This window comes from Chelonia mydas, chromosome 22 (assembly GCF_015237465.2).
Source record: "Chelonia mydas isolate rCheMyd1 chromosome 22, rCheMyd1.pri.v2, whole genome shotgun sequence".
Classification (NCBI taxonomy): domain Eukaryota; kingdom Metazoa; phylum Chordata; order Testudines; family Cheloniidae; genus Chelonia; species Chelonia mydas.
The window spans coordinates 3,569,499-3,592,698 of NC_051262.2; the positions used below are offsets into that span (position 1 = coordinate 3,569,499).

Genomic DNA, 23,200 nt, shown 5'->3' on the forward strand with positions numbered 1-23,200 from the left:
TAGAAACTTAGAGTTGGTTGTTTGGTTTTGGGTTTGTCTGTTTTTACGGAAAGCTGAGATGCTCATTGCAGCAGGGGGACTAGCCCCATTAAGAAAGAATGGACTCAATATAGTGGTGCCTGGTTAAGGGCCTTCTAATGGGAGTGAAGACACCTGGCCCATATAAATGGTGAGACAGCAGCTGGGAGAGGCAGGAAGGGGTGGTTGGAAGCTGCTGATGGAAGACAGCTAGGAGATCAGTGGAGAGACGTTTGCCTGCTGACCTTTGTGGGCCACAGGAGAAGGAAGGTCCAGAGAAACAGTCCTGGGGGCTGGTGTTCCAGACAAGGAACAGCAAGTCAGGGAACCCCAGGAAGGATTAAGGGTGTGACAGCAAGGAAAGCTCAGGGCCAGGAGGATGGCAGAGGTATGTTTGCTTGTTTACCTCTGCAGGCCCAGGAAGAAGGAAGTTACAAGGGAATAACCCTGAGCTGGGGAAAAACCCAGGAGGAGATAAGAGCTTAAGCCCAGGGTGGATGAATCTTGGCTACTTTACACTTTTGGAATGCTCAGGGTGGGTGGACACTGTTTATTTTGTACTTTTTGTTTGTGTTTTGAGTTGACTAGGGGACACCTACCACTTTGATTGAAGAAGGAGACTGAAAAAACTTTTGTATTGTGGTAATGGACTGCACTCTTTGACTCTGGGGAGTTATTTCGGTGCATTTATTTTAACAAATTAGATGGCAGCAAGGGTAGTATTGGACTCAACAGCAAAGATGGAGTTTATGAGGAACCCTAAAATGGGAAAACTGAGGCTGGGGGTGCTGAGCCAAGAGGGGGCACAGCAGGAGATCTGCCTTGCTACACTCGCATAATCACATGACTCCAGCTGCTGGGGCTTTAAGAAAAATACCAAATATTGCAAGACATGCAATAAAATAATGAGTACCATGGGATGGAAATGGAGACCTTCTCAAGAGGCTGTGACTGTTTTCCCCTAGTGGCTGGGGGCCAGAAAAGGCTTTACAAGCCTCTACACTGCTGCTGACTAATGACTTCTCCCTCAGCTCAAGAGCAGGAAGCCTGTGTTTGTGCCACTGTGTTTGTGCAGGCTGCTGGAAAGGGATGGAGGAACACAGAAAGGCCATGAATTGTTTCCCTCACTGCACCTACTCCTGGTGGGGAAAATCAGACCAGCAGGGGAGTTGTTCCCTTTTCCCATTGGGCCCCGCTGTCAGAGAGGGAGAGGGGCCAGTCAGTGTACTTCAGAGACTGCAGTGGGGATGGGACCCCAAATAGCTCTGCCTATTCTTTAAGGTGGAACCAGCTGAGCTCTCAGTCTGCGGCTTGTGTGATCGTGGTGATGTCAGGGCATATGCGAGACCCACAGATTTGTTACAAGCTGCTAGGGAAGGCTCAGACTGGACTGACAGGTACATTCCTAGGGCCCAAATCTCCTCTCACACAGCCGTGATGCCAATGAGTTCAAGGGATTTAGTTACTCCTAATTTACACTCAGGCCTATCAGATGTGAATCAGCCCCTAACGCTGTCCTCTGATTTTAAAAGAACTTCAGGTGGGACCATAGCTCTTATGTTTGAGTAATAGAAAAACAAAACCGGGCCAATTAACATCTCTCTTGCCCAGGGTCACATTGTAATTACAAGTAAAAGCTGAAAGGGGCAACCTGACATAATGAGAAAGCCAGGGGTGTGGGGAGTGCAGTAGAATTGGCAACAGAGCCCATTGCTGACAGAAAACAGGCTGACAGACAACAGTACCTACCAAGTTGCAGTATAAACTCTTTCTGACCTATGCTGTGAAATGCCGGATTCCACTAGTGATGTTGCTCAGGCTCAGCGTTGTCTCCTTAACCATCTTCATAATGAAACACTTTTTCACGCTGGTAACACGGAAGCCTATTACAGCTTCAGTGGAAAGTTTGCACGATTCATTTGTACACACCACAGCCAAACTGTAGGATGAAAAACATTAGGAGCCTGATTCTCCTCTCACCGACACTGGTGTAAATCAGGAGTAACTCCACCTAACCGCTGGAGCTAGACTATATAAAAAGGTGTGAGGGGAGATCCAGACCCCGCTCCATAGAGAGGCCCTCCAAATCTGATAATCAGACAGTTTCAAAATCAGTACTAACATCACAATAAATCATCCACATTTCTAGAAATTTGTTTCGAGCCCCCTTAGAGGCGTAATGATACTTTAAACCGGCTGTTCACTCACTCAAAATAGGTCTTGTTGGAAGCAGAGCTTTCTGGGATATGATCTGTGTACTATGAGCACCTATATGCAGGACCTTGAACTGGCCACGTTCTGCCAGCAGTGCTATCAGAGCCTCATCCAGTTTGTTCCTGGAGTTTTTGACAATATAATTAGTGTGGAGGCTGCAGCAGAGAACTACCAGTGGGTCATCTGCGGGAAGGTAAAATAAATGTATGGGGGAGGGGGGTAAAACTGTCGCCCCTTGGGGAAGACACTTCAGCCACATCCCCAACTAGTGTAATTTGGCACAGCTCCATTAAAATCAATGTAACTGCACAGATTTACAGCAGCTGGGGATCTGGCCCCTGCTGAGGGTCTTGTCACAAAACGCTATGGAGCTCCCAATACCTTGTTAAAAGGAGGTAAATCTTAGTGTGAAGTATTAGAAGATCCAGCCAGCAGCTGTAAATTGACATTATGGGGAAGAACAAAAGGAATTGAGAGAGTATGGCCATTTACACGTTTACACTGCACTTTGGAATGTTTGTCTGTCTTGCTCAGTGGAGGATAGCCTGGTCCTCTCAAGCTGCTGTCATAAGGAGAGGGTAAGGTAGCAACTTCTACACCTTGCATGGAATCTCCAGTTTTTGCTAATACCATTATTGCACCCTCATTAACATAACTGGGCTGCAAATGGGCTTTATTCCATGTTTCTCCTGCTGTGTCAATACAAACTAATTGGCCGCAATTCAGCCAACCACTTCAGAAGATGATTAACTTTAAGCATGGGAGCAACCCATTGGCTTCAATGAACTGACTTCGGTCAGAGCCTAGGTAGTTTTCCTCGGAGTCTCCAGTCAGGTGCTGGGATTTGAGTAGCATTGTCAGTTGCGCTGGGTCTGTGGCTGAGCGGGTATCTTCTTTGGTCACATCACACCAGCAAGCCAGGTATTGGAAGGAAATGACTTCAGTCAGCTGGCTCCTAAGTGGCCTCAACAATGAGCCTTTCAAACACATGAGCAATATTTGCACTGAGTCTCCTGCTCATCAGTGTGTAGTCATACAACACTGGGAACAAGGCATACATTTTTAACAGTGAGGGTTATTAGCCATTGCAACAATTTACCAAGGGTCACTGACAATGTTTAAATCCAGATTGGATGTTTTTCTATAAGATCTGCTCTAGGAATCATTAAAAGAAAAGGAGGACTTGTGGCACCTTAGAGACTAACCAATTTATTTGAGCATGAGCTTTGTGCTGGAAATGGCCCAACTTGATGATCACTTTAGATAAGCTATTGCGAGCAGGAGAGTGGGGTGGGAGGAGGCATTGTTTCATGGTGTCTGTGTATAAAATGTCTTGTGCGATTTCCACAGCATGCATCCGATGAAGTGAGCTGTAGCTCACGAAAGCTCATGCTCAAATAAATTGGTTAGTCGCTAAGGTGCCACAAGTCCTCCTTTTCTTTTTGCGAATACAGACTAACACGGCTGTTACTCTGAAATCTAGGAATCATTGTGGGGCAGTTCTCTGGCCTGTGTTATACATGAGGTCAGACCAGGTGATCATAGAATCATAGAATATCAGGGTTGGAAGGGACCTCAGGAGGTCATCTAGTCCAACCCCCTGCTCAAAGCAGGACCAATCCCCAACTAAATCATCCCAGCCAGGGCTTTGTCAAGCCTGACCTTAAAAATATCTAAGGAAGGAGATTCTACCACCTCCCTAGGTAACGCATTCCAGTGTTTCACCACCCTCCTAGTGAAAAACTTTTTCCTAATATCCAACCTAAACCTCCCCCACTGCAACTTGAGACCATTACTCCTTGTTCTGTCATCAGCTACCACTGAGAACAGTCTAGAGCCATCCTCTTTGGAACACCCTTTCAGGTAGTTGAAAGCAGCTATCAAATCCCCCCTCATTCTTCTCTTCCGCAGACTAAACAATCCCAGTTCCCTCAGCCTCTCCTCATAAGTCATGTGTTCCAGTCCCCTAATAATTTTTGTTGCCCTCCGCTAGACGCTTTCCAATTTTTCCACATCCTTCTTGTAGTGTGGGGCCCAAAACTGGACACAGTACTCCAGATGAGGCCTCACCAATGTCGAATAGAGGGGAACGATCACGTCCCTCGATCTGCTGGCAATGCCCCTACATATACATCCCAAAATGCCATTGGCCTTCTTGGCAACAAGGGCACACTGTTGACTCATATCCAGCTTCTCGTCCACTGTAACCCCTTGGTCCTTTTCTGCAGAACTGCTGCAGAGCCATTCGGTCCCTAGTCTGTAGCAGTGCATGGGATTCTCCGTCCTAAGTGCAGGACTCTGCACTTGTCCTTGTTGAACCTCATCAGATTTCTTTTGGCCCAATCCTCTAATTTGTCTAGGTCCCTCTGTATCCTATCCCTACCCTCCAGCGTATCTACCTCTCCTCCCAGTTTAGTGTCATCTGCAAATTTGCTGAGGGTGCAATCCACACCATCCTCCAGATCATTTATGAAGATATTGAACAAAACCGGCCCCAGGACCGACCCTTGGGGCACTCCACTTGATACTGGCTGCCAACTAGACATGGAGCCATTGATCACTACCCGTTGAGCCCGACAATCTAGTCAACTTTCTATCCACAATGATCACAATGGTCCCTTCTGGCCTTGGAATCTGTGAATACCACAGTGTTTGCTGTTTGGATACAGAACCCAGCAGTGTTCCCCTGTCTGTTTACCATCGCTGTCAGCTGAACCTCCTCCCCTTGTTGCCAGGGAGGGCCATTTTGATAACCTGAAAGAAACACTACAGTAAAAATGCCGCCCATGCAGCTTACAGCCCTTTACATGTGGGGCATGGCAGCGGAGAGTCAAAGGTACCACCTCTGAATTCTAGTGACAAACACAGGAGGTTTGGCGGGACAGTATAAATCTGACAGGCAATCGGATGGCAGCATCTGCCATGAATAACTTGTCAAGCTAATTAATTAGTCAATGCAGGGAAAGAGCTGATAACTACAACTGGCTCAGGCCGATAAATAAGGAACTTAACAGCTAAAATGTGAAAGTAGAATGTATAAAGGTCAGCCTCAAAGCGAGACTTTGAAGTCTTACTAACAAAGCACTTCCTTGTATCTAAGGGCAAGGTCTGCAAATGAAAATGTTTGGGAGTTATTAGGAAAACTCCTGAATTGATTTAAAGATAACCAAATATTTCCCATGAACGGAGCAACTGGAAGTTACATCTAAATCTGATTATTCAAACAGTTTTCAGTCAACAGCAGTTGTTGAGATCTGCTTAGCACGTTTAAGAAACTAGAGACACGATATGTAATTCTAGCTCAGAACACACAGATCAGTAAACTAGAAATTTGGTTTTCTCTTTCGTACACACACACAAAATCTTTATACTTATATATGTTAGAACTGATTGATTTTTTTAAATTAAAAAGTTTGTCAAAAAGTGGTCTTTTATTTGAAATGATTTGGGGGGGTAAAAATGGTCAATATTGAAATTTTGGTTTTTGATAAATTTAGTGATTTTTAAACATTTTTATCAGAAACGTTGAAATGGTCAGAATTTTTTTGTTTTTCAAAAATCAGGTTTTCTGGAAACAAAACTGTCAGTCGTCATGATAAAAAAGCCGCAGAAATGTCTGTAAAAAACAAAAGACATGGTCCCATTTTGAACCCTTCAGAATGAAAACAACGCTGAAATATCAAATTAGTTCGTGAAATTATTCTTTCATTTTTTTCAACCAGCTGTAATCTATGTGTATATATAAATAAAAGTGTCCCCCAGAACTGTGCCAATATGAATTATTTTAGATCCAGTGTTAAATATGCCACAACTGACACCCAGCAATTGAAGGAGATCTGACATTTCTCATGATTAGAAGTTAGACTCATTGAAAATTGCACCCAAATGCCAACCCTATTATAGAAGTCAGGTTATTTGCTATTGCAGTGTGAAGCACGGGCTCATACTAGATGAGATCAGCTCTTTGGTGTGATTCTGCTGATGCCAATAGAATTACACCAGAGTTCAATTTGGCCCATTGTATATAGGATAAAAATTTGTCAGATATTTCATTTGTCCCATTCCTGATATTGTACTTGGCACATCCCTTTCACAAGCAGCATCTGAGTGTTTCCTTAGCTGTTCAGCTGAATATATTTAACACTGGACAGCAGCTTGTACACAGTTCAGCGATTTAATTCCCTTTAAGATAAGGTGTTTCTGCCTCTGTGACTTTCACAGATTCCTTCAGTTCTCTGCCTTATTTTTTCAGTGTGTTTCAATCAATATGGTGCCCACAAGGATAATGGCCAGGAGAACCACAATGAGAGGAACGAGGGTGGTCCCCTTTCTGTCCCTTGGCATTGTGGGAATAAACTTGCAGGCCTGGAGAAAACATCCAACACATTGTTTCCGCATCCCATTGCCAACATTCCCATGTAGGACCCTCTTCACCAATAGCCTGCTCCAAAACCCAAGGGAGAATCAGGTCCTGGGAGGACATTTACAAAACCATGGACACAAGTCTGTGATGGTCAAGTCAATACAATAGAGACTGTTTGGATTTGTGAATTCCCATTATCCAGTTCAGCACATCATAGCGAAGATTCAGCTTTATGTAGGAATTAAACATTTCAGTGGTGTGCAGGACTTGTGCTGACCCTCTGCACAGCGGGAACTTCACCTACAAAGAAAGATGGTCCTGGGGGATAAGGATGCAGGGCAGTAAATGTTCACGTGATGCATTTGTTAAAAAGTGCAACGTTGCTTATTGGGAGTATGCTCCAATACCAGGCCCACTTGTGCCTATAATGTTATACTACCGTAATACTTTGATCAAACTGATTTCTTTTTTCTTAATGGAAGGCTACGAGAACCGCATTATTCCTAGATTGTATCCTGACATCTCAAATGTAAAAAATATCAAGAGATTAAAAGCAAGCGACAGTCCACCAAACCGAAACAATACATACTGGTGGCTCTGCATAGGCTCAGTCAGCGGGGGAAGTGGTCCATAGAGAGGGTGAGCCAGTCACCTTGTGATCAGTGCAGGATTGTCCAAAGAAGGGGTTTTCTGTATCTCACAAAGGTGCGTGTTAGTTTTTTGTGGCTATCCCAAAAGCCTCATTTTTCTCATCTACCCTCATTTGCAGGAAGAGCTCTTAACCCAACAGAAAATCCTGTTGACCTGAGAAACAGCTGGTCCTTCTCGACAGCTCTCTGTTGGAATCTAAACACACCATTTGATGTGTTTTGCTTAGATAGTGACGTACATCAAGTTTCGGGAAGCAAAAGAGGTTGTTGGGTTTTTTGTGGTTGATGTGAACCTCAGCTGAGTAAACTGTGAAGGGGTTTTCCCCCAAGTACCAAGCCAACAGGAAGGAGAGCTGGGGCAAAATTTTCAAACATGGTCGCTGATTCTGAGTGTCCAGCAGGAGACAGATTTTCAGGGGTGCTGAGCACCCCTGGCTCCAGTTGAAGTCTGAGTTGTGGGTGCTCAGCAGCTGCAAATCTGGGCCAGAAGTGACTCCAGATGAGCACTCACAGCCAAAAATCAGTGGCTCCTTTTGCGACTGTTGGTCCTAATTTTGATGGAGTCTAAGCTTGCCCCTAGGGGAGTGAGCAGCAAAACTCCTATAGGCGAGAGCGCAGGGTCAGACCCCCAGGCTTACAGAAAAAATCTTGCCGTGTACAAAACAGGAACTGGATAAGGCTGCTCATAAAGAACCCAGTCCTGAGGTGCAGAGTGCCTCTCCTCCTGTGGCTGTCCAGAAGGCTAGCCTGCCAAGGGTGTGTATAAACAGGGAGAAGAGGATCAGGCTTCTGCGGGTACATCTACACAACAAGCGGTAGTGAGTCTCAGAGGCCAGCTTGACAGACTCGGGCTCACAGGGCTTGTACTATGGGGCTAAAAACAGCGGTGTAGCTATTGCGGCTCTGGCTGGAGGTCAGGCTCTGAAGCCTGGCAGGGAGTGTTGGGGGGACGATTGTGGGAGAGCTTCCGAACCAAGCTTCCCCACCCCGCAGATACACTCAGCTCTCAGGAGATCCCACAGCCCTGGATGGGGAGCCGTGACAGGAGGAGGGAGCGTTTCCCCGCCAGGGGATGTGGGACGTCCCGGCTTACCAACAGCTGGGGCCATTCTGAATGAGCTGGGGCAGCCAGAGCCACAAATCCTAGCGGGCTGCTCCCCGACAAAGCTATCAGCCAGGGAGGATGGAAGAAGCCCCATTCACAGGCGGCATTAGAAAGGCCACCATTTTCCTTGGGAGCTTCTACCAACCCCATTGGTCAGCACTTCAGGCTAGCATTCATCCTTATGGACTGCAAACAGGACAGGGGGAGGGGCCCTTGGGGGACTCCACAGGTGGGCCATCCGGGAGAAGAAGAGAAGTTATCCATCGCCACTCTGAGCATGGCCTGAAGGGAAGGATCTCCTCTAGTGCAGGGTTTCCCCATGAAGCCCTACTCCTTCAAGGTGTGATCATAGTAATGTACTCAGCGTATTGCAGCAGTGCCTTGGAGCCTTGGTCAGGCGCTAGGATCCCGTTGTGCTAGGCGCTGTACAAACACAGAACAAAAAGATTGTCCATGTAATATAATAACTAACATCCAATCTCTCTGAGGCCGGAGGAGACATCAGGATCGCTGGTGGATTCCCTTTCCCATTCTGTGGCCAGAGTCCTAATCCTGAGGTGTCCAGGTTTTAGGCAGTGGTCAGGATCTTGCAGCCTTATCTAAGCAGTTGCTGTCAAGGAAGACTCCACAATGAGGCAGGGGCTTTACAAAGGGGTTTTATCTTTGTAGCCACCACCTGCCCCTTTCCAGTACACCAATCTACATGTACTGGAAACTGCCCTTTTCAACTGCACCAAAGCAGAATAAGGCCAGTGTGTGTATGTAGCAGTGCGAGAAAAACCAGGAGGAAGAAAGAGAGTATAAAAAAAATAAGGAAATGCCAAAAGGATTAAAAATGTGCAAAGTAAACTGAGAACAGCCAGGCGTAATCTGGTCACAAATCCTGTGAGAGGCAGACTCTTAGCTTTTAAAATCACAAGGAAGCTATAAACCAGTGTAACCCTTCTGCCAGGTGCTGTCAGCGGCAACAAAGGGCCAGGTTCTAACATCTAGCTGTTCTTCTTAAATATAACTGTAAGCAGAGTCAGGATGAGCTCCACCCTGACATCTGGTGGTGAGGTGTGGCAAGTTGTGGAAAAGAACTTCAGGGGCTGATCTCATTTGCATAGGCACACCTACCCCACCTAGAATGAGGCCATAGCTGCCCAAATGGTCACTTTGGCTGCTGTGGGATCCCCAGTGTCTCTGTTATTGGGGCAGGAAGAATAAATTGTTATTACCCTGATTATGGGAACTGTGCTTGGAACTGTACTGGGCCTTTTGTTATGATTGAGGGACCCGCCATCAACTAAGTAGCACTCGCTAGGCAAGGGACATGGGTTCCAAAACTCTGTGAATTGAGAGAGGTTGGGAACAGGTATTTACATTTGGTGGTATGGGCCCCCTGGTGAGGGCCTTACATGCTAATAGCACTTCCTCCTCTCTCCACTGTGGAATATCAGAGCTAATGTTGATTCCATTAGGAGTTTAGTTAGAGGCTGCTGAGCTGAATTCACTTTGGGCTAATGGTTCACCAGCGCTAAGGCTCCCCTACTACAAGCTGAAATCACAAAAGAGCTAAAAACTGACTAAGAGCTGAAATCACTGAATGTTGTGTTAAGTAGTGGGGGAGCCTGAAGATATATTGTGGAGCAGTTTGTGGGACGGCTGGAGCAGCTTGTGGACTGGCTGGTGGAGCGGTTCATGGGACGGCAGGAGCTGCTTGTGGGACGCCGAGCGGAGCAGTTCGTGGACCGGCTAGTGGACCAGTTCATGAAACGGTGGGAGCTGCTTGTGGGACACGGAGCTGAGCGGAGCAGTTTGTGGACTGGCTGGTGCGGCGGAACGGAGCGGAGCGAAGCCCTATGGAGCTGTGGGGCAGTCAGCTTCAGATCATGTAAGGTGCCCCTTACCTCTTCTCCCCCCCACCCCCCATCTCCACCCAGGTTGGGAGGTAAAACTCTGCAGATAAACTTTCGAACTCTGGGGCTGCCCTGACCAGGGACAGAGACTTCTGGGCCATTGGACTTTTGGGACTTCGGGTGATTTCGGGTTGCTGGACTCAAGAACCCAAGGGAAAGGACATGCCCCAATTTGCTTCGGGTGGGTTTTTGCTTATGGGTTGTGTTATGAATCCTGTTCGCGGTATTTCCCCAACATAATGCCACATTGTCTATCTCTGTTATTAAAAGGCTTTTTCCTACACTCAGACTCCGTGCTTGCGAGAGGGGAAGTATTGCCTCTTGGAGGCGCCCAGCGGGGGTGGTATATATTTGTCCCAGGTCACTGGGTGGGGGCTCGAGCCGGTTTGCATTGTGTTATTGGAATGGATCCCCTAGATATTGAACCCGGCCCTTGTTGCTGCCAACTCTGACGGGCAGAAGGGTTACACCCCTGGCATCACGTGTTATACTTTATTGCGTCTGGATCTTCTGCCACGTAAGAACTCACTCTGAAACAGGGTTAATTAACAACCTCCAGTGTTATTGTGGCTGCTTACAACATGGCTTCTTCAGCCTTGTGGCTTCTCAGACAGCTCCCCGGGAGGTGCCACTTCCAAACAGTTCCCCGTAGGAAACATAAAGTGTCTGTTGCTATTGTTATACTGGGCTCCACTGATTGTCCAAAGAACCAAACTCAGAAAAGGAAAATCAAAATTTCCATCTGGGGCTTGCTACCCAGCGACACTCCCAGGGCTTCCTACCTGGAACCACCCTTCTTCAGGGACCACTGCAGGAGACACTCAGGACCCCCACAGTTGAGTTACTTGCTGGCTTTTATAATCCCCTACTCTCTTTCCAGCTGGTTTTGATAATTGACCAGGGCTGGCTGGCCTCAGATCTCTGGCCCTTAAAGAGGCAAGCCACCCTCTTACACTCATACACACTGTTATGCCCTTGTTCCCAAATGCTGACTCTGTGTCCACGTTCCAATCCAGCTTTGTTGGAAGAGAAAAGCCCAAAGTTCAGTTATGCCTATTGCTATTTTACTGTGGATCTTCTGTGCAATTCACCCCTCTCAGGCTTTGCCCAGCTGGTAAATGCCAGCCAGCAGCCTTTGGCGCAGGCCGTATCACCAGAGGGCACTGTCATGGCCAGCAGGCCCAATACTTGGCTGGCCTTTTATCTTCCATCTGTTTGTTTACAGAGCCCCTACCCAGGCAAACGGCCTCAGAGGCAGCAGAGTCCAATGAAAACATTTCACTGTGTGCGATGTGTCTCCTGCAGATCATCCAAATCACCAGCAGTGGAAGCAACGGGGAAGTGACTGAGCAGACGATGATGGTGAGCAGCCAGGAGAACGTGGCTGCCTTTCACGTCGAGGGCAACACAACCTCAGCGACTGTCGTGCACGACTATAAACCCGTGAGTCCCACAGATGTTCCAGGCTGATGTGAAAGAGTAAATGGGATCTCAGAGGGCTGAGTGTGAAAATTATTCCAACAAGACTGGTGTGTGAACCCTTAGAAATGCCTGGCACATGAGGCAGGTCAGGACAGAAACCAGAACAAGAGCTTACATGATGTGCTGCTTTCTCTACAGTGGCTAGATCACATATAATGGGTCATGAGTCCACAACTGCCTCTGAGCTAATAAAGACGGTTCTTTCGCTCAGCTAGTAGCCTCAGCTAAGCAGAGGCTTATGGCTTTAGATCCAGAGGTGCTAAGTTCAGTCCCCACTTAGACCAAGAATAATCACCGCTGTCATTCTAAAATCAATCCTGCAATTAGCTCTGGGGTGTAGAGCTTAAGGTGCCTGTGTAAATGAGGCAGCCATGCAGCAGGTCCAGACTCCAGAGGAAACACATGTACGTGAACCAATCTGATGTATTCCTTTCAGTAGAGCGTATGTGCACCGCTGTCCACACAGCAGGACTCCCCACAGGTGAGGGGATTTGACACTGCAAGAATCACACGGGCACATCTGCTAGTGACAGTCACAAACCCCTGGGACTGCCAAGAAGAGGGTCACTGGTGATAACAGTTTTACTGTGACACAGGCTTCTCTGTCCATTAGCAGCTGGGCTGAGACTGTGCAGACATCACAGCAAGGAGCCTATTCAGCAGATATCAGGCTTCTTTTCCTCATTGCCTAATGCAGGGGGTGTCAAATAAATTCTGCAGTGAGGGCCCACTTACCCTTTCAGTTAGAGTCTGGGGAGCCCTGCAAAGGTGAGACCACCTGTCACGGAGTCCCTGGGCGATACTCTGGAACTGCTCCCCATGAAGCCAGTCAGGACTCTGGGGCAGTCGCCTTTCTGTGAGCAGCCTGTCTTCAGGACACACAGCTCACACAGCTTCCACCTTCCTGGGTCTGACCTCAGAGCATTCAGCATCCTCTGCCCCTCCGTGCGCTTCCCCCAGCGAGTCCGCTCAGGCAGGGCTCCTGGGGAAGCCAGAGGGTCCTGCCCCCCAACTTCGCAGTCAGACTTGACTCTCAGCCAGCCAGTAAAACAGAGGTTTATTAGATGACAGGAACATGGTCTAAAACAGAGCTTGCAGGTGCAGAGAACAGGACCCCTCAGCTGGGTCCATTTTGGGGGGCAGTGAGCCAGACAACCACGTCTGCCCTTCACTCCATGTCCCAGCCAGCCCCAAACTGAAAGTCCCTCCAGCCCCTCCTCCTCTGGGCTTTGTTCCTTTCCCGGGCCAGGAGGTCACCTGATTCCTTTGTTCTCCAACCCTTTAGCTCTCACCTTGCAGGGGGGAAGAGCTCAGGCCATCAGTTGCCAGGAAACAGGGTGTCGGCCATTCTCTGTGTCCAGACTCCTGCACACACCTGCCCTCTAGGGCTCTGCAATGATCATACACCCTTACCCCACCCCCTAGATACTTAAGAACTTCATAGGGGAACTGAGTCACCCCCACACTATTCAGAGGAAACATTAAGAACAGTCCCACTTCGTCACACCACCATTCATAGAATCATAGAATCATAGAATATCAGGATTGGAAGAGACCTCAGGAGGTCATCTAGTCCAACCCCCTGCTCAAAGCAGGACCAATCCCCAATCAAATTACCATTGGTAACAGGCAAATTTTCATTTTCACTAACTGCACAACACGCCCCTTTTGTTAGTGAAATTAAATATTGCATTTAAAGGCAATAGACAGCCTCCCTTACTCTGTCCATTAACTGAGCTCTGTGTTTCTCCACTATGGCCAGTCCCCACCCTCTCCAGCTTCTTGTGACTATGGCCGGTCCCCACCCCACTCCAGCTTCTTGTGATTTTCCTTCCCTCAGTCCCTTACCCCTTGGGCACTTTCTGTCCTCCGCCCCACTCCCACCCCGTGGGAATTCGCACAGCTCAGCCCCCCTTGGGCACATGCCTCCTTCCCCAAGCCCCTTTCTCTCTTAACCAGCTTCCTTTGGCGTCCTCTTCCATTTCCCCTCCGGGCAGTAGCTCCCCCCACCTTTGGGTGCTGGAGCACAGGGCTCAGTGGTGGCCGGCGGGAGTGAGGGAGGAGACTCTTCCCTGCAGCTGGGCTGCTGAGAGCAGCGTGAAGCAGTGGTGGAGGCAGATCAGCAGCTGCTCTCCTCAGTCTGGTGCTGTGGGGCCTGGCAGCCACGGGAACAAGGAGGGTGATGGGTAGGGAAGGAACCTCCTTTTTGAGCTCAGGCGGTGGGGCCGCTGGCGGCAAGCGCTCAGGAGGGGAGAGGGCTCAGTTGCCTGTGGCCAGTCAGACACAAGCTCTCCTCAGCCATGCCCCCTCAGGGCTATGGGCCACATGCCCTGGAAGAATGAGCTCTGGGTCCTGGGAGCTGGCCCATGGGCCATACATTTGGTGCCCTTGGACTAGCCTTTGGTGGATGGGCTGGCTGCCTCCTGAGCACCACCTCATGGCCTGAGATTGCTCTGCAGGCACCCTGCCTCAGTTTCCTTCTTTTTCAGCTCAGGGTCCCTTAAATTAAACTACTAAACAACGCTTCTTTGGCTAAGCCAACCCCCTCCTTGGGCTGGAGGTAACAAAATTATCCCCATATAAAGTTCTCCAATTTGCATGAAGTACTTCCAGTCTTTCCCTCTGGGGTCTCCCAGGCCTTCCCTGCCTGGGGCCTTTCCCCTGAAACTCAGGGCCCCCTGATGGAGTCTAGACACTCCCAGCAGTCTCCATCGTTGTGTGTCTCCCTGTGCATCCCCCTCTCTGCAGCTTCCAGCTGCTCTTTATGGGGGAATCAGCTCCTCTGTACCAAGCTGGTTCAACTAATTAAGGTATAGCAGGCAGGCTAACTTGAGAGGGCTGGCCACATGCAGGCCCCCAACCCTTACAGGGGCAGGCCACCCTGTTACGTCTTTCATATTAAAGCCCCCAAAGCCTCTACTGTGGTGCTGTAATAGCTGATTGCGAGCCACGCTGCTGATCTGCACACTCCTCCCGCTCCCTGGCCTGGAACACCTGAACCCATTTCACACACACTGATGTACAATGGGCTGTGGGTTCAGGCACTGAATGCCTGAGTGTCCTGTCACTTGTGCAGCCAGCCTCTCTCCGCATTGCCTTCCAGGGTCTCATTGGCCTCCGGGTACAGGACAGAAGGAAGTATTTGGTTGTGAAGATGGATAAGGTCACCATACCCAGCCTGGCTGAAATTACCCACAAAATCGAGAACTTTGACACACAGGTAAGTGGAGCAGAAGGGGGAGCCAGCTTGGCCAGGGAAGGTTTAGAGAGATTGACTAGCCCGGCATAGAGCACCCTCTGTGGTGTCAGAGAGAGGTGATTCTCTAAAAGGGATTTTCACTGACAAAAATGGAAGAACTGACACAGTTCCCAGCGTGTTTCTGGGAGCAGGCAGCTCCAATCAGAACTGGAATATTTCCCTTTTTTCCTCCCTTAAATTTAATTTCAGTTTTATACAAATGCAAACAGTTTTGCCTTGTTTCCCAGCAGGGCTCTGGAGAAGACAGCTTGTCCTACACCTTCAGTGAGGGTCAACTGGCCAACCGCACAGCGCTGGGAACGACACTGAACATTCTCTGCAGCGACGTCCCCATCTACTGGGCTGGGGTAGGAGCCCCCTGTTTCAAACATTATGTCAGCGATGACATGAGTTGCTGAGGGGTGTGTAGTAAGGGACAACATGACACATCCAGAGCTCAGGAAAGGATGGAGTCACAGGGCTCATTCCTGTCCTGTATTCTCTGAGAAAGATTCAGCATGATGCTGTGAGTTGAAGCAAAAGAGGCCAGTGCCTCTGGGGAGGTGAATCTACAGGGCCCTGCTGCCGTTTTCTTTCACTTTGTTTTCTTCCTACATCCTCACGGTGACCCTCCCACCAGCTAGAGTTCTGTACACTGAACCCTTTGGAAGGAAGATAACAATCACTTGCATTTCCCTACAGCTTTTGCAGTCCAAGAGCACCCCCTCATGGCCTGGCATTACAGTCTCCAAGCCTCAGTTCCCCCTCATCTCCGATGGGTCTTTTGGCCTTCAACACAGTGTAGGTGCTGAGGTGACCCTAGGCCATAAAAGTCCATCCCTTACCAAGTAATCAGAGTCCAGAGGAAAGCACCAACCCCCATCTTCTACCACAGATGTGCTCAGAATAGGCCTTCCTCACTGGGCAATTGCCACAACTTTTGCCATCTTAGTCTTTTGGAAGTTCATAGTTGCACCCCCAATTTACATGTTGGTAGGGTAACTCAATAGAACCCTTATTTCATGAAGTAACTGGTGTTGAGGAGTTTATAAAAATCTACAAGTTCATAAAATTGAACAGTAGGTATGGTGCACAAGTTGCAGAGTGGTACACTGCATTGCTTTCTTCTGGTTCTTTAAACCACTCCAAAACAATTTCCAGTGCTATAAAAGTGTTGGATTGTGAAGTGACGCCCACTTATTCTTCATTGACATCACTTTGTGACTTTTTTTCTTTTTTGTATATTTTTTCATTGGGAAAAATGGTTCCTATAACTGATCATTCACAGGACTGATGTTCATAAAATGGAGGTTCTATTGTATGACTCATCCACAATGGGTTGAATTTCCCACCCTTCGTGTCAGTACCTCTTCTTTAAAACCAAATACATGAAAACCATGTGTTAGGCTTCCTCATCTGAAACATTGGTTAGCTGTGAGATGATATGGATGTTCAAGATGATTTGACCAAAATGAGCAAAGTCAGCTACTGAAACCCCTCATGGAGTTAACTTAGAGGAACTGGGGAAAGCAAACACATGGCAAAATGAATATAAATGCCTTTTTTCTATTTTCCAGAGCTCACAGAAACAGCAGCATAGATGGAGCATCTATGTGCACTTCTGGGGAATCACCATTACATCGGTTTTGGCCGCTAGAGCGTTCTGCCCTTCCTGAAGAAGCACAGAAGTACTAGAATGCACTTATAACAAAGCTGTCTGTATATTAGTCCTGGATCTGAAGGCTCGCAACCCTTTTATCTTAGCTATACATGCTATAATCTTTGTGATAGATGCAGTCATTGAATAAAGAACTTTTTAATGTGCTGTCAACCCTCTCCTGCGGAGTAACTCCCTAAGCTGGTAGGAGTAGGAAGCTTTTGTTCTCTTTGTGGACAGCAAGTAGAGGGAGACACAATCAAACACGTAGTATTTTACATGTGCATGTGTGTCATGTCCATTCTGGGCACCCCAGTGCTGCCCTGCATGGATCAGTCACATAGCCACAGAGCAGCTCTGTTAATTTAACAGCTGGGAATAGCACATAGCATAGGGGTGGAGGTACATTTAGTTCCTTTTGATTTTATTATAGGAACGCAGGAATTGCCAGATGGGATGAGACCCAAGGTCCCTCTAGCTCAGTATCCTGTTTCTGACTGTGGCAAGTACCAGATGCTTCAAAAGATGGCACACAGTAGCAGATGTGGGGTAATCGGTCTCCACATTGGGTCTCATCCTGATCTCTAATAGTGAGGGATTGGCTTAAACTTGACTCACAAGGGTTAACAGCCCCTCCAGAATTCTGGTGTCATTAATGATGATTTCTGGTCTTTTTGACTGGAGCACAGCCCCCAGATGCCCCAGAGGAAGAACCTCTCCTGGATAGGGCAGGCCTGAGACTGAGGGAAGGGACAGGAAGCTTCTTGGGAGTTGCCTCAGAAGGGAAAGTTCGTGCTGGCTTTGGGCACAGACAGGAAGCTAGGGGAGGGTTTGGGTGCAGTGGGAGGAAATGTTTTCCCAGCAAATCCAAACTCATAATTAAAAACTTCATTCTCAAATGCATAATAAAAGTGCTTCCCCCTTCGTGGCCTTTCCCAGGCCAGCATCTGTAGGGGGATCCAGGCGCCTCTCATCTCTGCTGTTCATGATGGCGACGTGGGGAAATCCAGGAGCCATTTTGTGTATCTGATGCTTGCTGCTTGCAGTGCAGTTCCGCTGTGTGCTTTTGTTCCCAAGAGTTTTCGGCAAGTACTAACTAATTCTGATAAGGTGATAATCCAGTTAATGTGTGTAGGTACTGAATTACTTGCTTCCTGTAATATACCACACAGATAAGGAAGTCCATAAAATGTGGATAAGCAAATGTTTTTACTTGGGAGGTGTTATATCGATTTTGATGGACTATATGGCCCCTAAAAAGCAAAGGTGTTAACATAGCCCACTCACTGTCCAACAGTAACAGGGTTAAACAAGGGCTCCAGCTACAGAGATCTCAGCCTTCTTGGTGCAAGGACAAACACACTAGGAAATGAATGCCAAAGCTTAGAAATGTATTGACTGAGACACACAAGGGGAAAAGACTCAACACAAGGCAAAAAGCATTAAAACTGAAATTGAGCAATTATGCCAAACACACAAACCTTATCCAAGTTTCTTCTTGAGACAGGGAATATTGGTTTAAGCCCCTTATTCTGTTAAGCAGGCCTTTTTGATGGGGAAGAAAGGGTTTGTTTAGTCGTTTGATTCTGAGTGGGGAATGACTCAGCACATATAAAAGGGAGAGAGGCGATCGGACAGTAAACGATGGGGTAATATGGCTTTTGTTGATGTTCTCAGGATCCGTGGCAGCTGGTCAGTCATGGACTGACGCTTGGGCCAGGAGGCTGGCCATGATAGCTGTTGCTCTGTACACTGGTTCAGCTCCCCAGTCAGGGACATTGTCTGGATCAGGGTGGCCAACCTGAGCCTGAGAAGGAGCCAGAATTTACCAATGTGAATTGCCAAAGAACCACAGTAACACGTCAGCAGCCCCCCATCAGGTCCCGCCCCCGCTTCCAGTGCCTCCTACCCACCGGCAGCCCCACCAATCGGTGCCTCCCCCTCCCTCCCTGCACCTCCCAATCAGCTGTTTAGTGGCGTGCGGGAGGGGGAGGAGCAAGGGCATGGCAGGCTCGGGGGAGGGGGCAGGAAGGGGTGGAATGGGGGCCGGGCCTGTGGAAAAGCCAGTGGTTGAGCAGTGAGCACCCCCCGGCACATTGGAAAGTTGGCACCTGTAGCTCCAGCCCCGGAGTCGGTGCCTAGACAAGGAGCCGCATATTAACTTCTGAAGAGCGGCATGTGGCTTCGGAGCCCCAGGTTGGCCACCCCTGGTCTGGATGGTCTAGGCAGGTCCCTCTCCTTCACTGGTCCTTCTCAGGTGAAGAGACTGGATGGGCGGTCTCATCTTGCCATGCCGGGGCCTTGATTTCAGGACCAGGTGAAAAGCCAAGAGAGACAGGAGAGGAGGAAGATTGTGAGGGGACAGAAGGGGACACACAAGGGAGGCACAGACAGAGCAGGATCTCACAGATGAGAAGCACTGCCCTGGCTAAAAGGCAGGTGGGGGAGCAACTGCAAAAAACAATTTCAAAGTCCAAATGGGCAGGATGATGGTGGGATGAAGTGAGCCGTTACCAGGGAAATCGTGGTTCCAGTGACTCTGAATATTCTTATGAAGTAAACCTGATCCTGATGCTCGTGATCTAAACAGGAGGCTCTATGCTTTGTTCTGCCAGAAACACAGTGTGTCAGAGCTGTGCCAATCAGCTGTGTTTTATACCAAGAGTAAGACAGTGTTAAAGTTTCTCTATGGTCTTTCCCCAAATCTTGTAGCATGAATTTGTCACTTTGCCTCCCAGCAGTGCCTTGGGAGTGGATAGGTTTAGTGACATCTTCCCACTTTCATGAGCAAACATAGAATTGAACAGTTTGAACAAAAGTGAAAAAAACCAACGTAAGCTTCACTTACAAAAGGACAATATTATGAGAAAAGAAGCATTTTGAATGACAATGTGGCTATTTAATGTTGAATCATTAGACTGGTTCTTTAACTGTCCTCTTGTGTTGGTCTGAGACAGTTCAGTAGTATGTTTCCAGGTATTAATTATTGGTTTGATCAAATTTGATATATATATATATTACGGCTGATGATTAATTGCAGTTACCTCACGTGATTAACTCAAAAAAATTAATCGTGATTCAAAAAATTAATCACAATTAATCGCAGTTTTAGTCGGACTGTTAAACAATAGAATACCAATTGAAATTTATTTAATATTTTTGGATGTTTTTCTACATTTTCAAATATATTGATTTCTACTACTATACAGAGTACAAAGCGCACAGTGCTCACTTTATATTACTATTTTTATTACAAGTATTTGCACTGTAAAAAGATAAAGAAATTGTATTTTTCAATTCATCTCATACAAGTACTGTAGTGCAATCTCTTTATCATGAAAGTGCAACTTACAGATGTAGGGTTTTTTTGTTACATAACTGCACTGAAAAAACCAAAACAATGTAAAACTTTAGAGCCTACAAGTCTACTCAGTCCTACTTCTTGTTCAGCCAATCGCTACGACAAACAATTTGTTTAGATTTACGGGACATAATGCTGCCCACTTCTTATTTACAATGTCACCTGAAAGTGGGAACAGGCGTTTGCATGGCACTTTTGTAGTATTGCACAGTATTTACGTGCCAGATATGCTAAACATTCATATGCTTCGGCCACCATTCCAAAAGACATGCTTCCATGTCAATGATGTTCTTATTCCAAATAGCTTAGAATCATAGAATATCAGGATTGGAAGGGACCTCAGGAGGTCATCTAGTCCAACCCCCTGCTCAAAGCAGGACCAATCCCCAACTAAATCATCCCAGCCAGAGCTCTGTCAAGCCTGACCTTAAAAACCTCTAAGGAAGGAGATTCTACCACCTCCCTAGGTAACACATTCCAGTGTTTCACCACCCTCCTAGTGAAAAAGTTTTTCCTAAGCCACTTTAAAAATGGGTGAAGATAATTTGGAATAAAGCAACCTTATTCTAGAATAAGAGCATCCACAAAGAGTTAATCTGTTGACATTTACACTCTACATTTATACCTACCTTAATCCAAATTAACGTTGCTGTGTAGACAAGCCCTATATAGAAACAATTTGAAGGGCCAGGTAGCCATGAAGAGGAACATCCACAAGAGGAGGGGAGCGATAGCTCAGTGGTTTGAGCATTGGCCTGCTAAACCCAGAGCTGTGAGTTCAATCCTTGAGGAGGCCATTTAGGGATCTGGGGCAAAAATTGGAGATTGGTCCTGCTTTGAGCAGGGGGTTGGATTAGATGACCTCCTGAGGTCCCTTCCAACCTGGATATTCTATGAGAGAAACACATACTCCTCCTACTCAAATAATAACGGTAATAGTTCATGTGTCTATAACCCAGTTCTACTCCCATTGAGGTCAGTGGCAGAATTATTACTCATTTCAATATGAGGAGGCCCTTTGTTTAGCACATGCTTGTGTCAGCAATTGACGGGTCATTTTGACTCAGTCGTAACCAGAGGACCTGCTACTGAGCACTGTTAATTAACAAAGCACTTTGCAAGTGTAGACACAGCATATTCCTTGCTCTGAAGAGTTTACAATCTCCAAACACAAATATACATGAAACAGCACTGGACAGTACAGGGATAGGAGGGTGTGGGGTGTTACTGGGGAAGTAAAAGAGGGATTTACTGAAGAGGTGCGGGGAAGGCAGGATTTGAAGGAGGTGAGGCATGGCACCTGGTAGATGAGGACTGGGGAAGTGATGCAGATGTAGGAGGGTAGTATAATGGAAGGGATGAAGCAGAGCACAGGGGTGAAAGGAAAGCAGAGTGATTCGCACATCACAACCACAATCTCTCACAATAACCACATTCCTCTAGAAAAATTATGCTAGTGACCAGTAGGACAGATTTCATAGGCGCACAGATTCCAAGGCCAGAAGGGATCATTGTGATCATCAAGTCTGACCTCCTGTATGACACAGGCCAGGGAACTGCCGCAAAACAATTCCTAGAGCAGAGCTTTTAGAAAAACATCCAACCTCGATTTAAAGATTATCAGTGATGGAAACTCCACCACGACCCTTGGTAAATTGTTCCAATGGTTAATTAACCTCATTGTTAAAAATGTGTGCCCTATTTCCAGTCTGAATTTGTCTAGCTTCAACTTCCAGCCATTGGACTGTGTTACACCTTCCTCTGCTAAATTGAGAAGCCCATTATTTAGTATTTGCTCCTCATGTAGGTTCTCATAGACTGCAATCATGTCACCCCTTAACCTTCTCCTTGTTAGCCTAAACAGACTGAGCTCCTTTAGTCTATCATCATAAGACATGTTTTCTAACCCTTTAATCATTCTTCTTGTTCTTCTCTGAACCCTCTCCAATTGCTCAGCATCCTTCTTGAATTATATACACACGAGCTAGACACACTATTCCAGCAGCAGTCGCACCAGTCCCAAATACAGAGGTAAAATAACCTCTCTACTCCTATTTGAGAATCCTGTTTATGCATTCAAGCATTGCATGAGCCTTTTTGGTCACAGAGTTGCCACAGAGTTGCGCTGGGAGCTCAGCCAATTATCACCACTCCCCCCACAAATCTTTTTCAGAGTCACTGCCAAGATAAAGTCCCCCATCACGTAAGGACAGCCATCATCATAGGTGCTGAAGACATGGAGCAGAAGGACCCCCGCTGCTGAATTGCCGCCGAAGACCCGGAGCGGAAGAAGCGGTGGCGGGTCTTCGGCGGTGGGTCCTTCACTCCGGGACCCACCACCGAAAACTCTCGTGGGGGCCCCTGCGGGGCCCAGGGCAAATTGCCCAACTTGCCCCCCCACGCCCCGGGATCCAAAACACTCTGTATTAGTGACCTGTCTTCTTCCTTATTTATCACTCCCCCAATTTTTGTGTCACCCGCAAACTTTATCAGGGATGAATTTTTGTTTTCTTCCAGGTCATTGAAAAACATATTGAATACCATAGGGCCAAAAACATATCCCTGTGGAACCCCACTAGAAACATACCCACTCAATGATGAGTCCCCATTTACAATGACATTTTAAGACCTATCAGTTAGCCAGCTTTGAATCCATTTAATGTGTGGCGTGTTAATTTTATATCATATAGCTTTGATTAATCAAAATGTTGTGCAGTACCAAGTCAAATGCCTAACAGAAGTCTAAGTATATTACATCAACACTATTACTTTTATCAGCCAAACTTGGTATCTTTTTATTCACCTTACAAGTTAGTTTGATGTATACCCAGGTTGACGTACATATTTTCCATATACCCACATTGATTGGCATTAACTATATTACCCTCCTTTAATTCTTTATTAATCAAGTCCTGTAGCTTCTGCTTCATTATTTTGCCTAGAATTGATGTCAGCCTATAATCACCTGGGTCATCCCATTTGGCCTTTTAAAATATTGACACCATATTAGCTTTCTTCCAGTCTTCTGGAACTAATTTAGGAAGGTCGGTTTTAGTGGACCTGAGAAGTTCAATCCAGACTGATTGAACCAAGGGGGAACCGGATTCTATGTTAAAGACCCCTCCTGGAGAATACCCTGCCAGAAGCCTCCTCTCCTTTAAACACACATTTTAAAGTTCAGCAGAATTTATGTCCAAAATGTGATTCCAGC

At 47.0% G+C, this 23,200-nt stretch overlaps 2 protein-coding genes across 3 annotated transcripts in view; one reads left to right on the top strand and one right to left on the bottom strand.

Moving 5' to 3' along the window:
- Positions 1–23,200, bottom strand: part of EI24 (EI24 autophagy associated transmembrane protein) — an 85,097-nt gene that overhangs the window by 49,029 nt on the left and 12,868 nt on the right. The window lies entirely within an intron of this gene.
- LOC119564002 (pulmonary surfactant-associated protein C-like) lies at positions 212–16,683 on the top strand. Of its 2 annotated transcripts, XM_043534077.1 has the most exons (5): positions 212–406; positions 11,557–11,694; positions 14,837–14,953; positions 15,220–15,339; positions 16,549–16,683. In XM_043534077.1, the coding sequence occupies exons 1-5, from the start codon at positions 398–400 to the stop codon at positions 16,645–16,647; spliced, it is 483 nt and encodes a 160-aa protein (XP_043390012.1). In that variant the 5' UTR covers positions 212–397; the 3' UTR covers positions 16,648–16,683. The 2 variants fall into 2 exon arrangements, with proteins under 2 accessions (XP_043390012.1, XP_043390011.1); XM_043534076.1 differs by lacking the exon at positions 212–406 and having other exon boundaries at positions 11,529–11,694.